The 17195-nt window shown below is 35.1% G+C and overlaps 2 protein-coding genes and 1 pseudogene across 2 annotated transcripts in view; 1 reads left to right on the forward strand and 2 right to left on the reverse strand.

The window, feature by feature from the left end:
* LOC101407136 (olfactory receptor 5AP2) overlaps window positions 1–17195 on the forward strand; it is a 508331-nt gene that overhangs the window by 285282 nt on the left and 205854 nt on the right. The gene's annotated exons all lie outside the window — the stretch shown is intronic.
* Window positions 8476–9397, reverse strand: LOC147912599 (olfactory receptor 5P62-like; annotated as a pseudogene).
* LOC101396089 (olfactory receptor 5J3-like) lies at window positions 15852–16790 on the reverse strand. Its single transcript, XM_004443839.2, has one exon. The coding sequence runs from the start codon at window positions 16788–16790 to the stop codon at window positions 15852–15854; it is 939 nt and encodes a 312-aa protein (XP_004443896.2).

Consider the following 17195-nt stretch of genomic DNA (forward strand, 5'->3'; position numbering starts at 1 on the left):
CTAATGGAAACCTGCAGAAATACACATTCCTTACTTTTGTGTATTTCAGTTTAAATGGTCATAGACATAATAAAAATGTAATTGATGTGGTATTTAAAATAATGTATATTTTGGGGCCAGCCCAGTGGCGTAGCAGTTAGGTGCGCACGCTCTGCTTCGGCAGCCGGAGGGTTCGAGTGTTCAAATCCTGGGTGCGAACCAATGCACCGCTTGTCAAGCCATGCTATGCTGCCATCCCATATACAGTAGAGGAAGATGGGCAGGGACATTAGCTCAAGGCTGATCTTCCTCACACACAAAAAAAAATAATAATGTTTATTTTGATATTATTAGTTTATAGATATTCATTTATATATACATATATACTTTCCTAAAAGATTATGAAAATATGTGAGGTACATGATGTTAGAGACCCCTCCCAGTAAAAAGCAGTGTTTTCCTATCTACTGATTTAATGGTGTTAATATACATTGAAGTTATGTTACCACCCATACCAACAAATCATGTATGTATTTATTTTTAATGCAGGCATTCAGTGATTTTTAATTCAGTGTGCTCAATGGTACATACACAGAATCATTGGCTGAGAAGAAGTGTGCCATATAGGAAAACGAGCAAGAAACCTTAAGGAAAAATCAAACTCGTGCTCTCAGTCTCATGCTCAGCTGATAGGTCACTATTTCTAAAAATTCAGCTCACAGTATGATTCCATTTGTTGTTTGTTTGTTTGTTTAAAGCAGCTTCCTAGGCCACACCCTATAAAGATTCTAAGTTAGTAGGTCTGAGATTGACTCACAAAAGTAAATTTTGCAAAATGCCTCAGGTCCATGGACTATTGTCAAACACTTCCACAAACACTGGGTTAGAAGGATCTCACAGACTTGTCTAATTAAACTAATTTTCTACTCTGAGTTTTACATTCTTTTTTTTACTTATCTTTAAAAAGGATTTAATATTACAATGATGAAACAAGACATTCTTCATTGGTGAAGGAAAAAACATATCTCTAATTCTAGTTGTCACAGTAGAAATTGTAAAAATGAATAAAATCTATTATAGATGTGTCCTATCACTTACTGATGATCAACATATTCAGATGTTAGGGCAAAGGAAACTGTACTACATTTTTTTCCCTCTAGTATGTATCTTGAGAAATAAAACTTTGAAAGAATTGGTTTGTATATCTGAAATCTCAAATTTCCATCCATTCTCTTACTTATTCTTTCAACATACGTTTATTGAGCAGTTATTAAATAACATGTTTTGTCATTTAATATGACAGAGACAGACAGGGACTACAGAGATGAGAGTGATAATGTCTCTACTTTCACATTACTTAGAGTTAATTGCCTCCTTCAAGATTCAAAATTTGTCTAGTTCTTTAATGTTCTGATATTTGGTGAGCTAATAGGTACAGTGGCTACCAATATACAATTGGTAGAGGGCTATGGGTGACCATGCTCTAGGATCAATGGACATTTAATAAATGCTTGCTCAACTAAATTCATATTTCCTTATAAAGTTATTCTGAGTTCTAGTTGTTAATCAGCTACATTTCACTTTTTATTTAGATACTTTTAGACTTAACAGAGTTTCTGTATATGCCTCACCGAGCTTCCCAAATGTTAACATCATACATAATCACAGGACAATTATTAACACTAAGAAATTTACACTGATACGATAATATTAACTAAACTACAGATTTGAATCAATTTCACCAGTTATTCCAAAAAGTCCTTTTTCTGTTCCAGGATCCAATCTAGAACATCATGCTGCAATTAGTGTTATGTCTGTTTAGTCTCCTGAAATCTGTGAAACACCAATTTTGTTTCCTTTTCTTTCATGACCATAATACTTTTCAAGATTACTGGTCGAGTATGTTGTAGAAAGTCCCTCAATTTAGGTTTGCCTGATGTTTTCTCATGATTAAATTGAGGTTATTCATTACGGGGAAAAGTGCCAGTGAAGTGACATGTAGGCCCTGTTCATCTTATCAGAGGATGCATGATGTCCATAAGTGATATTACCAGTGATGTGAAACTTGATCACTTAGTTAAAGTAGCGTCTGCCAGACTTCTTCACGGCAAAGTTCCTATTCTTTTCTTTGTAATTTATATATACATAAATATTATATGTATACATATATATTTGGGGAAAATAATTTAGACTATGTAAATATTTCATTTATACTTTTTGGCATCCTTTCAAACTATTGCCTCTACCAATTATTACCATGGTGTTTTGGTAGGAAATTTTGATTTCCCTTATTCTTTCAACATGTTTTCATTGAAATTATTCTGAAAGGAAGAGTTGTTCTTTCTTCCCTATGTATTTATTTATTTAGTTGGTTAGTTTTACCAATATGCACTTATTGACAATTATTTTGTTCTTTGGGTTGTTATCCAATGCTACCATCATTTATTTTGTTGCTTAAATTGTTCTAGCTTTGCTAATGGAACCATCATCAAATTAGCTCCTATGTGCTTTGCTCTTTGCACATGCTATTGTCTTTTTTCTTTCTCTCACTTCTTATATTCTGGCAGCACAATATGCTCCAGGATCATCTTATATTTTTTGGGACTTGGCTCTAGAAACCAACCACTTCTCCAAGGACCTGCTATCTTTTATGGGAAGATGGCATCTGGAAACCAGGATCTGGACAACATATTCTATTTTCATGTGTGGACTTATATTTTTCTCTTAATATTTCACACGTATTTTCAAAGCTTTTAAATGTCTAAGTCTCTGCAGTTATAACTTTTTAAATCAAAATTCGATGCTATAGTTGAAAAGATTTGGATTTGGAAACCATAATTCTGGGTTTGTGTCCAGAAATATCACTTACTAGCTTTACGATCTTGTGAAAACTTCTTAATCTCTTTGAGCCTCAGTGTTCTTGTCTGCAAAGTGACAATAGTAGCACGTGCCTCATGTGTTTGTGAAGATGAAATTAAATAATATATATAAAACAACTTGCATGATATTGACAACATAATATGTATTCAGTCAATATTTGTTCCATCTCCTTAATATATAAATGACTTTATCTGTAAACACACATTTGTTAAACTGTCTCCTTCACTGTTGGGCATTTATACTAATCATGATTTTTCTTTGTTTGTTTTTTTAAAAAGGGATGCAGAATACGTATTGACTTGTTTCCTTTAGATGAATAACCAGCAGTAGTATTTGGGGCCAAAGCTGCAACTCTACGTTGCATGTCAGCAGAAGGCGCTCTAGATGGGGGGCAGGCAGATTTTAATCCCGTGAGACGGTCCCTGACCCTCAGTTTCACATCACTCTGCCTACGGGGACCGTTTCCATCTCCTCAAGCTCCACACTGAATAGAGCTCTATGAATCAAAGGTGGTCTTGTTAGGCATTTATTTCATTCCTATGCACGGGAAACTGCCTCGTATCTTTGTTTATAATTTACATGCCCATCACTTTACTATATTGAAAACCTGATTCCAGTAGTGGTTGTTTTATTTTTTTTCTATTGTAATAGATGGAAAAACTCTTAATTTATTGATTATCTTTGTTATTTATTTACTCTTCAGTATCAGATATGCTAGCACATTATAGGTAATAAAATCCTATGAAATAATTAACTCACCAATTTATTAAACAAATAAGTATTGTGCACCTACTATGTGATAATCTCTTTCCCAGTAATCTTGGAACTACGAAGTTGAATAAGATGCGGTCTTTTCCTTACTAAAGAAACAGTCCAGAAGAGGAGTTAGAAGTGAAAACAAAACTTTACAATCCGATGATCCAGCAGATCCTCCTGGGGAGGCAGGGCAGGAGAGTACATGGGTGCCAAGCAGCAACGGCAGCAGGAGGCCTGGTAACCCAGGCCCAGGGGGAATTCAGGCAGCAACCAAAGTAGCAGCAGACCCCAGGTCCACAGTCCCCTCCCCTTGGACTTGCTGATGGCGGTGGTAGGGGTGGGGAGTGGAGGGCAGGGGAGAGGGAAGGGTGGGGGAAGAGAGAGAGGAGAGGGCAGAGGGGAATGGGGATGAGGCTGCTATGGGGAGCAGACCCTTCAGGTGGGCTGAGCCTGAGCCCTAGGCCAGAGCCGGGGCTGGGGTGGGGGAACATGCTCAGAGGCCATCACAGTCCAGGCGCGCTGATGATCGAGTGCATGGTGGATGGCCTCCTGGCAGTGGGTAAGATGTGCGTACTCTTGAACTATACCAACAACTCCTTCCTGAAGGAGTAGGTGTCCACTGTCTTCAACCACTGTGCAGTTAGTGTCACACCGTAGGGGGCAAGCCTTACCTCCTGGGACTCTATGACATGGCCAGACAAGAAGACTATGATCGTCTGAGGCCTTTATCTTACCCAATAACTGATGTCTTCCTTATATGCTTCTCTGGTAAATCCAGCTCCATTTCAAAATGTGAAAGAGGGGTGGGTACAAAAGGTATTCTTTTTATTAATAGGGACTCAGATTGATCTCTGAGAAGACCCCAAAACTTTAGCAAGACTGAATGATATGAAAGAAAAACCTATACGTGTGGAACAAGGACAGAAACTAGCCAAAGAATTAGGAGTGTACTGCTATGTGGAATGTTGAGCTTTCTTGGCTATCTTAATTAGCTTGTGAAACAAATTGTTGTCTAGCACTGTGCAATAAGAAGAGAACTAGGCTGAAAATCAGAATGCCACTAATTACCCAATGAGTAATGAGGCCTAATACATATACATAATATATAGTTTTTTTCTCTCTTCAGTACTTCATTTTTCTCATCAGAATAACAATTACAAGGTCCCATTAAATTATAAATTTCTATGATTCCAAAAAAAGAACATGGCACCAAAAAAGAGGCCATTGTGAGCTCTTTGAAATTTGTAAGTTATAATCTATTTAATAGCCATGAGCAGATGCCTAATTGTTGGAAAGACACTTGGAGGCCAACATGCATAACCATCCATCTGATACTCAAACTGCTCCCTACAAATTCTCACCAAATTGTTATCCATCTTTAGCTTCAATCTTCCAAGAGATCTTTATCTTCTGTGCATCTTAGTCTTGGGAAATATCCCAAAATACTACATTGATTCAAAATATATTTCCATACAGCTTCAAGTAGTCAAGATATCATTAAGGATACATTTCTTTGATTTTCAAATGCATTTAGCTCAAAATTTTTAAAATTCTTATCATTGTATTCCTTCAACTCTATAAAACAAATCTAATCCCTTCTTCTCATGACATTTCTTCCATAATGAGGCAATTATAATTGGTGCCCTGACCCTTTCAATTCTATATTTCTCCATAATTATGTGTTTTTATCATCCTTGTTACTTTTCCCTGCAAAAGAACTTAAACAAATTGGAAGATTTAAATATTTAATATTCATTACTACATATATTAATTCAGGATTGTCCAACCACTGTAGATTAAAGTAGAACCTAATAACAACAAAAAAAGTAGAACGCAATACCTTAATACCTTAATCTTGTCATGCAAACAATATACATATGTAGGTATGTATATATATGTTTATAGAGCTAGAGACAGATTGATATGTAGATATATATTGGTATATATTACTCTTAGCATTGCACTACTAACAGAGGCTTTTAAGAGCAACAAAATCAAGCACATATCTTCAGGCTGGTTATAGATCTAAACAAAGACACCACATTCACTCATACGCTATCAAATTAGATTGAATTACTGGTTTAATTTAAGAAGCATAAAAATCTTGTCAGAAACGGGATCATCACGAAGTTCAGAAGTGGATGAAGCAAACTTCAGGGAAGTCTTTTTTTGGCTAGGGGGCTTTAGTGATTGCTGGAGAAACTACCTTTGTATGTAAATAAGATCTTGCTAGGTCTGAGAAGTTAATTTTTGTTGTCCTCTTATATTTCTGCCTAAAACTCTTGGGAAAATTCACTCTACCAATTTATAGCTTGAGTGAGAAATATTTAAAGACATCTGGGTTCCTCGTGGTTTTAATGGTATCCCTAAACAATATCTCTATCTGTAATTTTATAATATTTCAGAACGCCCATTTATTTTGAATTTACCCCTTATATTTGATTCAATATGCTTTTGTTTTCTTGATTTTGGTCCAGTGACCATGTCCTCAAGTCCATTTTTGAGAAAAAGAAGAGAAAAACTCTATGTTCTCAAATGTTTTCTCATGAAATCAAGTGATAATTTGAGGAAGGAAGAACACAATCACTCATTGCATCTTTACTGATTTTCACATTATTGGTTTTGACTTTTTCCCACAATCTTGAGATTTTATTACAGTACATTCATTATTTATTTATGTCTATTAGATTAAAATAACTAAACTTTTAAATAAATATAATTGCATTGGTGAAAGCATTAGGTTTTAAATAAGTCGTTCAGAAAGTAATTTAGCAAAGTATCGAAATAAAAATATTTACATGTGTTTTACCAAAGAATTTCATTATTAGAACTTTATTGAGATGCAAACAATTAGAAAAATGAAGTTTTATATACAGACTTTATCATTATGCTATAAATTACTTTGTAAGACGTTAAAACATGAAGTATTAACACCAGAAGATGGATGATTTGGTGGCCCTTATGTAGATTTAAATTTTAGTCTGTGATTATGAGATATCATTCAGAAAGCTGCTTGCCATGTCCTAAGGACTCCTTTATTAAATGATAATACTAGTTTTGCTTTTAAAACTTGGTTATAGCAATGGCAGTGATTACTTATTTTTTGAAAAATGCATGGCTGTTATTGTGATATGCAGTTAAAATATTTGACAATGGGATTATTCTGGAAGAAAATAATGGGCTGTATAAAGACAATGAAATAAAATTTGCTTTCACATATTTTGTTACATATTTACACAAATGTAATTGTCAAGTAAAAAGGAAAAAGTCCATAGATTTATAGATTTTAACAGATGAGATTTATTACTGTGAGCCATTGAATAGATATAAACATTCTTTACACAAACTCAAAACCATTGTTCACTGCATATTGCAAAGGTGTCATTTAGCAAAGGCTGTGTTTGCTTTCTTAACAGTTGTGGTGATAACAACAGTGCTAGACTTGGTTTTTGACTCATGTCTGACTGAGCAGAACAATAAACACTATATGGAATGATGCACATAAGCAAAACGGCATTCCAATAGTCATTTGTAGGAAAAAAAACTATTAGCATTTTTAAATGATTATACTGTTTTACGGAAGTTTCCTAAAGGCTGATTCTTAGCAAATTCCACTGTACTGTGATACAATAGGACATCTTTGCGTTATTATTTTGGCATTTCTGTTAAACAACTGGTAGAAATGGAGTCGCCATAAAAAGAAGCCCTTCTGTGCCTGTGGAGTTATTTTTTAAAGTTAAATATTCAAATTTTAACAGTTCTAATCAAAGATGGCATACAAAATACATACAGGAGAGTCTATGATTTATGTAAAATGGGAGGAGGCCTGTGGCAAGTACATGAATATGTTCTACCTCTTCAAATGCGGATGTTGTCTTATTTTGGTAAGCTTTTAACTCCATTGATCCTTTGTTTCTTCATCTGTAAAATGGGTTGGCTCTTCCAGAGTTGTAAAGGAGGAGGAAGAATGTATTTTTTCTCTGTAAACGATTCTCGAGTTATGCATGCATGTGTTTCTGTGTGTAAGTTTGTGTGATTGTCACCTACTGGTTCTACTATATCCTTTGTCAAAACTGAAGATCCTATTTTGTAACTAACCAATCCTTAGAAGATGGCGTCAATTTATTACATAGGAAGTTAGCAGAGGTTCAAAATAATAATTTGGGAATTGAAAGGATCCAAATTATACAATGGCATAAAATTATTTTAAATGGAAAACAGTTGGGATTCAATAGATGCAGAAAGAGACTTTTTCAGAAATTCTCTTATTTAACTGAGGTCAGAAACTTCTACAAGCGAGGCTGCCGTAAATCCTCTCTCCCTGGGGAGTTTTGCCTGCCGAGAAGAAGACAGAAAGGACCCCTGGCACCTGCATAAACAAATAATATCACAAAATTTCTTATCTTCCATTTGTTCCCTGCAAAGCCCATTTGTTCTTCCCATAGAAGCCTTTTCTCCCTCTCCCTTTCCCTTTTTAAATTAGGTGTATAAACCCCATCTCTAATTATTGAGCAAACCACATTTTTTGTGCACTCTTATTTACATATGAATAGACTGTCTTTTCTCCTGGTAATCTGTCTTTTGTCAGTTTCATTCATAGGACCTCAATCAGCAGACTTGAGAGGGTAGAGGAAAATTTTTTCCTTTCTGACAGAATGTATTGTATATGTATATGTATGTACATGCACACACACACAAACACACATTACTATATTATTATCCACAAGCCAATAATGAACATATCTTTGCACACAAGCTGCTTTGAAAATACTATCCTTCTTTTCTCCAACAAGTTCCACAGGTATTTAGCAATGTACCTGCCTGTAGAATCAATAAATATTTCTATTTGAAAATTCATAATCACTGAGCAAATATTTTTCTCATAATAATTCTTTTCATTGCTTCTTTGGCCTCTGTGTTTCTCACACTATATATCAGAAGATTTAGTATTGGCAGCGAAAGGGTGTAAAACACAGACAGGATTTTGGCTCTCCCCTGTGGGTAGCCAGAGCTAGTTCCCAGGTAAGTAAATATCACTGTTCCATAGACAAGAGTCGCTACCATTAGGTGGGAGGGACATGTGGAGAGGGCTTTATATCTGCTCCTTGTAGAGCGTATCTTCAGGATAGCGAGAAGAATTCCCAGGTAGGAACAAACCACTATCAGAAAGGTAGTTGCTGATGTGGTCTCAGAGAGGACAGTAAATAAAACCTCACTGTCCTGGATTGTCAGAACAGGAAAGTTGAAAGAGCAAAAGGATATCACAGAAATAATGGTTAATGACATTGGACAGGCTAAGCAAGCCGCTCAGATGAGTGAGTTGGCACAACCAAGATGTAGGAAGCACTCACCAGGTGGATACAGAACCTGGGGTCAAGAGACCTTTGTAGTGAAGTGGGAGGCAAATGGCAACATACTGATCTCATGCCATTGCAGCCAGGAGGAAGACTTCGACCGTCAGGAGCATACTGACAGAGGAATACTGAAGGAGGCGACCGTGAGAGGAGACGACTTTCTCTCCTGATATGTAGTTCACCAACATTTTAGGAATAAAGACTGAGGAAGAGCAGAAATCCAAGAAAGCCAACTGGCTAAGGAAAAAGTATTTGGGAGAACGAAGCTGGGCACTGACCAGGTTTACTGTGATAATCCAAGTGCTGCCCCACAGCAGTAAAGAGATAGATCAAGAGAAACAGCACAAAAGAACAGTACTCAGTTCAGGGTCATCAGTCAGCCCCAGCAGGATGAACTCAGTTGTCACACTGACACTTCTCTCAGCCATTTATGTGTCTCCCCTATGAGGGATCTGCAGGGAACAAGAGGGAAAAAAATAACCAAAGACTATGGCTTGACTATGTGAATTCAATCTACTAGCATCTTTAGAAAACTGCACAGTTTTAATTAATAATAATAATCCACGGTAAAGCCAATTCTTGCAAGTATGAAAAGTTAGCCTGATACAAAACTTTAGTTGGATCAGAGTCTCACCGGGGGATATAAACTGATATTATGTACCACATAAGAAACCCTAGAGAAATTAACATCCCATTAAAGAGCCCTAATAGGAATGTTTGTTTAACAGAGAGAGTTCAGGAGCTGGATCCTGGATAACAGTATATTCCAGATTCCAGAACACAAGGCAAGGACCCCCTATTTTAAGGAAGTACATTGCTTAACAAAGAATTAAAAAAACTCAATATTTAACAGGTAAATTTTTGAGACATCTAGCAAAATTATTCTCTATGACGTCTTTTAACTTAGACAAGTAATACATGACACATTAATAAAAACAACAAATAGAATTTATATTTATATGGATATATAATTTTTAATAAAATTTATAGATTATGCATAAAAATGGAAAATGAGAAATAAATGTTTCTAAAATAGAGACTGAAAAAAATTCAAACATTTTCTATCATAACAACATTACTTATTTGTTAAAACTCACTTGCTCCAGGAAGTCATTCTTTGCTACTCCAACAGATATTTATCATTTCATCCTCTGATTCCCCAACATTTATTATCCCATGGCTTGGATTAGTCCATGTCAGATTTGTTTTTATAGAGACTGAGTCAGAAAACTTTTTCAATATGTTTTAATCCTTGCAGTCAAACAGTCTCAAATCTAATTTCAAGGACAATGCATATGCTTTGGGCCCATTAGATCACATATGGATCTGGCTTTTTATCTGGGAAAAGTTAGATCATTAAATTAATTTTATTTTAGGCTTATAATATTACCCAGAATACGTGAAAAGTAAGGTTCTGGTATCCAATATATTTGGGAATCACTTGGCTAAATAATTTTTTAAGAAAGTTTTCTTTACTGCCAGACTTACAGGAATACATAATACACTAGTATGCTTTGGAAGTTTCCAATAAGAGAAATACATATAGAGCATGTTTCACCTTAATTTGACAATTGAATCTATTTTCACTGAACGTTAATGAATATGATGTTCCACAATCCATGCTTTGGGAATAATATTTCCCTGATATTGAATAAAGAATGAGAAAGACATGGGCTTGGATCTCTACCCTTTGCTGTCAGCGTGATGTAAATTAAGTTATTTAACAACAATTCAAAAACTTGAAACCATACTAAAAGATAGCTTTGATTATGTTCATTTTACTGAACATCAGAGGTTAAAACGAATGGCTAGTCACTTTTTACCGCATTAAGCTGTGATTTCATGTCTAACTCTATTTTGGAGCCTACCTATTAGTTTCATCTGTAAACCTTTCTCCAGAGGTAGCTGTGAGACTTCACTAAGAAAATATGTGGAAACTATTTGGCACACCATAGATATTATCTAAATGTTTGCCGTATGTTCAAAGGAAAACAAATAAGGAAAACAGAGACTGGACTATCTGTTGACATACTGGACAGATGGCTTTTTGACTAAAGTAATTTTTTGGATCTTTGCTTTTTTTAGTTTAATTTTTTTTAGTTAGCTTTGCCTTGATTGACTTTGTTTTTAAACAGCCAATTTGTTACTTTGAAGATGATTTTCTTCTTATTTAACTGATTTCATATTTATTTCTTTAATTTTCATTTAATAAATAGTAATTTTCACCTGGACTGCCTTTCATACCATTTTTCTCTTGCTGTAAAGTCAGTCATATACAATAAATTAATATTTGAGTCTAAAAATTAGCTCTGGTAACGGAGTCAAATAAATCGCCACTCTCCCTCAGATTTAACAAAATTCAATAGTTTGTAGCAATCAATCTTAGATTTTAAAGAATTTCCTTAAATAAATTTCCCCTTGCAATTTACATCATTATATGAAGCTTTAAAAACAGCTACCTGAGGAAATATGGAACAAACCCACTAACTATTTCAAGAGAGCCAGGTGACTTGGTAATGGTCTAATTCTGTCTCACTTATCTCCACAGTTGGAATGGACGTGCGGCCACGGTCTGTCTTCACAGTCCACTCACAGCACCTGTGGAGAGCTGCTGCTTTTGAGAAATGAAGAAGGCATTTATAATTCCTTTGTTAAAACATAAATATAACACCCACCTGGAGTCAAGAGGAAGCTTGGCCCTTTCTCTTAGTTTCCTGACTGTGTTTATATTTGGCTCGGGGCCTGTGGAGGACAGAATCCCCAGTGATTCTGTGAACACCAGGTTTCATTAAAACAGCTAGAGAGAGGCCAGGGGAAAGTAAGGCCCCAGCACTGTCTTTCCAAATTGTAACAATTCATTTATTTGGCCTTTTCTCAGTTTTAGAGAAAATTGTTGCATATGTTCTTGTCTCACCTATATGAGGCTCTACAAGAAAAAATGGAATTATTAAAAATGAACTCCACTGGTGTTTATAATTATAATTTACATAATTTAACTATCTATACATATTATATTATTATTTTTGTTTTAAAGAATGCTAAGTTCCATTTGTTGATGACCATGTGCTTCTATAAATACATAGTTATTGGTAGTGATTATGGAAAATATACACATATTTCGATGTGAGATAACTCAAAAGAAGTGGAAGCCATTACTAAATAGAATTCAGGTGTGTGTGTGTGTGTGTGCGTGCGTGTGTGTGTTTTCAGTCACTGGATCGCCTTATAATATTAGGAGTAATTTAGCCAATTAAGACATTAAGATAATATCAGGTTCAACATATTTGTCACTATATTGGCTGAACATAAAGGTAATTTTTAGGAATACTAGGTAGGCTGATACTTGGACAATAGAATGGAAAATATAAAAGGAGATAAATACAGGGTGAAATGGTAGGATAAACATAAAAAGGAGGGAAGGGGAAATAAGAAGAAATAAGTCACTAAGATAGGTCAAATGCAACCAAACCAACAAACACAACTTCACAAGAACAAGGTGGTGAAAATCTGCAGTGATTTTAAAATGAAGCAATAGTGAAAACAGACTAATACACAGGCAATATTATAATTACTTTTATTAACAAGTGTATTTCTTTTTATTTGACAACCACATGTTAAGTAGGATCCTAGTTGGAAGGGCTTCTATTTATTAAAGGCCTAGTATGTTCCAGGCACTTCATAACTATTATCTCTAATCACTATGTGATTTTATTTAATTAAATATTCCAATTCATATGCTTCACATTGTAGGTGGCCCAGAATAATTAAAGCAATTGTCCAAGTTTGCACTTATAGGAAGTGGTAGAAAAATAGTTTTAATAGAATGGTCGTCTGATGTAAAAGTTTAGCATTCTTTTTACTATTTAGTCCATGCAGCCTTTTAATATTGACAAACTAAAGAGTGAACAGTATAATCATGGAATTTGAAACCATATTGCGTGAAGAATAGTGGAAAAGATAGGAAATACCCAGTGTTAAAAAAATTAGACTCAGGATAGTATTCTAGCAAAACTGAATATCTGAGGAGACTAAGAATGAAGAGAGAGAATATATGAATTCTAAGACTTCATAAGACATATCTGAGAGTACTTGATATAAGCTCTAAGGAGAGAAATATATCTTGCTTAAACTGAAAAAAAAAGTCATTATTTCATTGCTAAGATTTAATAAATGCTGGTTTTGTAGGGGAAGGTAGACAACCGTTAGAGCATTTTTAGAGAGTATTCTCTATCAGATTAGGGTTTAGATGGGTTGGCTATATGATCCTTAGATGTCCATGATTCTGGGAGTTTGAATTTGTCCACAGGTCCCATTTGACCAGGGACAACTGAATATTGTCATCAAAGCTGGGTCAATGTAATCACTATGTGCTCACAGCAGAAGGCTAAATCTCAAATCTTAGCAACATAAATTCGTCGCATTGGCTCGTGGGTCTCTTAATAAGTATCAAACATGACCACAACACAGATGTAGCCATGACCAGCCCCAATGATGCCAGAAACTTATTTTATTGATGAGTCAGGTCAATTTCCAAATTGCAAATTGCAAGGATATACAGATGAAATAAAAAATTAACACATACTTGCAAGAGACTCTATGAGGACTAAGAGGAAAGTTATGTGAGATAAACATCTATTGAGTCCTGATTTCTCCAAGCATTGATGTTGAACAATAACCAATTTTATGTATGAGATGAAGGGATTGCAGATACAAGCGCCTAGTCTCAAAATTGTTTTCCTAATACTTTACATAACAATTTATGGAATAGCATTAGATATTTCATTGATGAAGTCCTCATCTATCTCCTATTGATGAATTATATCTACCACTTAAGAACACTTGGAATCTACTGAACTCAGTTTCATTTACTTTCAGAATATATGTATATGTACCATATATATGGTATATTATTCATTTTCCAATCTACATCTTAGAAATCTTCCACGCACCTTCCATTTGCCTTAGAATTCTAGGAGAGGGAATCTTTTTTTCTCATTTATGCATCCACCTCCTGTTTATAGTATAATATAGTAGCTATTTGTTAGGATGAGTTGAAGGTCAGTAGTAGAAAAAACAAAAATCATTTTTTTTCATAAAATAACCCCCCTCCCACACATACACATTTAGTAAACTATTTTATCTGCATCCTGGGAGGACAGTCCATTCTTTCAAAGGGTGTATATTGTAACAAAATTTGTAAAAAAAATTATAAGTAATTCAATTTATTTTTCTTGAGTTTCAATTATCTTGCCTATATATAATTCCTTGTGTTTCAAGCTCTAAGATATAAGATATTGAGTGCTTTTAAAAAATGGTGAAGAACTATATAAAATTAAGTTTACTTATTATCATTCTTATTTTGTTTTTAATTTTACTATGAAAATGAAAAAACTTTAATACATGAATGCCTCATAGATAAATGTCACATATGGTTAGCCTTCAAATGATACATTAAATTATCTTGGAACATCAAGAAGGGCCGTACAAATGTTATATGCTGTTCTTGGTGTTGGTGCTAGTGGAGTTGTTATTATTCTTTCATTCTGAAAAGTAAACTTTCATATGAATTTCTTTGCAAGAACGTCTAATATAACAAGCATTTCAATTTGCTACCTTCACTTTTTTCACATTCTAATTTTCCGTCTTCACAGATATTTGAGCCATTCATTTACAACATTTTGGTTGTCACTGAGAGGAAAAAGCAAAACTTTAGTCTAGCCACCATGTAAAAACATGAATTAATATTTATGGAGCATTCTACTGTCTCGTTAGGCTGCTTAGCCTAGTTTCCTTTAGTTATTTCCATATTTAAAACAAACTCCAAAAAATAATCATAATTTGTAAATGAAGATATTCTCTAGAATACTGATTTTTTATTCCAGTTGGGGGGGTTTACAGCAATTTAGGGAAAAGAATTCACTATGCAAGAATCAGTATTTACGGGCCTGATCTATCATTATGCACCTGTACATAGAATTTGAATCAAAGGGAAAGTAATCGGCTTCACATGTTTTCCCACCTAGAACACATAGCACAGGTTTCCTCCTACCTGGAACACCTTCAGGGAATTTTTTGTTTAATGTCCAGAGAAGATGTTGGAAGATTCTTGAAGGAAAGAGGGAAATTAGTCTGATTATTACTGATTCCCTAATTATCTTGGAGGCATCCTTTCTAAACATGAAGTAAAATTCTGAGTATTGGTGGCCCTTCCATGTGAAGTGGTAATAAAACTGTGGCCTTCCACCCTGCTCAATTTCATGTGTAGTAATGGAAACTGAGTCCAGGAACAAGGAAACGGTTTAGACTAAACACTGTAGATGGAAAGGTCATCTAGCACTGAGTTTTCTTTGACTATTTTTGAGTGTTTACATTTATTTTGAAGAATATCTGATTAGAAATAATCCAGGCTAATTTCAGGAACATGCGTCTGTCAGTTTTATTGGACAATTCAAATACCAATGGTTTTTGCTTTAAAAATATTTTACTTCTTTGTGCTCAATAGAGAGACCGAGTTAAGAGACATTTTATTATTTATGAATTTTATGTTTGTGTCTAGATGTGTGTGTATTTGTGTGTCTATGTATCTATATGTATTTATTCATTTCTACCCATATATAGAAATGAAAATGTCAACGATCAACGATTATCCAGAAGTAACCACCCTGGATCTTAGTATGGTTTTTAGGTTAGTTTGCAAAATAACCAGCCATATGTACTATGATATTTTATTCTCCTAGACCTTTTTCTTCCACTGTAAAACAGAGGGTTCCAATTAAATAAACTCTAAGAGTCCCTCAGGCTCAAAGTTTTAATAAATTCACATAGATATCACTATTCAAAGCACTTGTTTGTGTACTGGTTTGGGGCACATACGGTGTGACATTAACAAGAACTGTATTTCATTTCCACAGCCCTTTTCACTGCATCCTTCACTTCCTGGTTCCTTAGGCTATAAATTAATGGATTTAACATAGGAATCACCAGGGTGTAAAGCACAGATACCACCTTTTCTTGTTCTAGGGAATATTGGGAGCTCGGTTGAATGTAACTAAAGCTTACAGAGCCATAGAACAAAGTCACAGCCATTAGATGTGAAGCACATGTGGAGAAGGCTTTGTGTCTACCTGCTGCCGAGCGGATCCTCAGGATGGCAGCAACGATGAAGATGTAGGAGATCATCACAGTCAAGAAAGTGCTCATAGCAATAATGCCACTGAAGGTTAAAAGCAACAATTCATTCGTGGAGGTGTCAGAACACGACAGCTTCAACAATGGGGGAAGGTCACAGAAGAAGTGACTGATGATATTTGGCCCACAGAAAGACAATTTCACCAAACCAATTGTGTGTGTCAAAGAGTTGATTAAACCTCCTACACATGATCCAATGACCAGGACAACACAGACTATTTTAGTCATAGCCACTGTATAAAGTAAAGGGTTCACAATGGCCATATAGCGGTCATAAGCCATTGCTGCCAACAGGAAGCCCTCAGCGGTAAGGAGTGACACGAATAAAAAATATTGAATGATGCATGCAGAGAATGAGATTGTCTCCTGTTCAACAAAGAAGTTCAGCAGCATTTTGGGTGCAAAGACTGAAGAATAGCAGGCATCAACAGATGACAGACAGCTAAGGAAATAATACATGGGTGATTGGAGTTTCGGGGTTGTCTGGATGAGAAAGATCATTCCTAGATTCCCCACCAAGGAAACAGCATAGATCAGCAGGAACAACATGAAGAACACCACTTTCAATTCAGCGTGATCTGTCAGCCCCAAAAGGATAAACTCAGTGACTGATGTGCAATTAACACAATGCATTTTTGTTTGTTTTTCTTGGTACCTGTTAATGATGAGGAGATTGGAATAAATTGAGAATAATCACGTTGCACCATCAAGACTGCTTGGAATCCCTAACTAGCTGTGCAACTAGTTATTTACTTCTCTGCTCTGGTTGTTTTACCTGCAAAACACAAAATTTTAACTAAGAAAGTGTCTGGCCTCTTCAAACACTGTTTATCTGCCTGTTCCATAAGGACTTCCATGAGTAAAAAATGAAAACATTAGGGTCTTTGCCTCAGGGTGCGTTCAAAATGCCGGTCTTAGTGTGAAGAAAAAACCTTAAGTGAATTTCATTCTAAAATCTATAAAGAAAAGTCCCGTTTATAAAGCATAATAACTGAAGTTGAGAATTTAACCTGAGGTACCATTGAAGCTCTCTTTTAA

Source organism: Ceratotherium simum, chromosome 34, assembly GCF_057802395.1.
Source record: "Ceratotherium simum simum isolate JZ-2026a chromosome 34, ASM5780239v1, whole genome shotgun sequence".
Classification (NCBI taxonomy): Eukaryota; Metazoa; Chordata; class Mammalia; order Perissodactyla; family Rhinocerotidae; genus Ceratotherium; species Ceratotherium simum.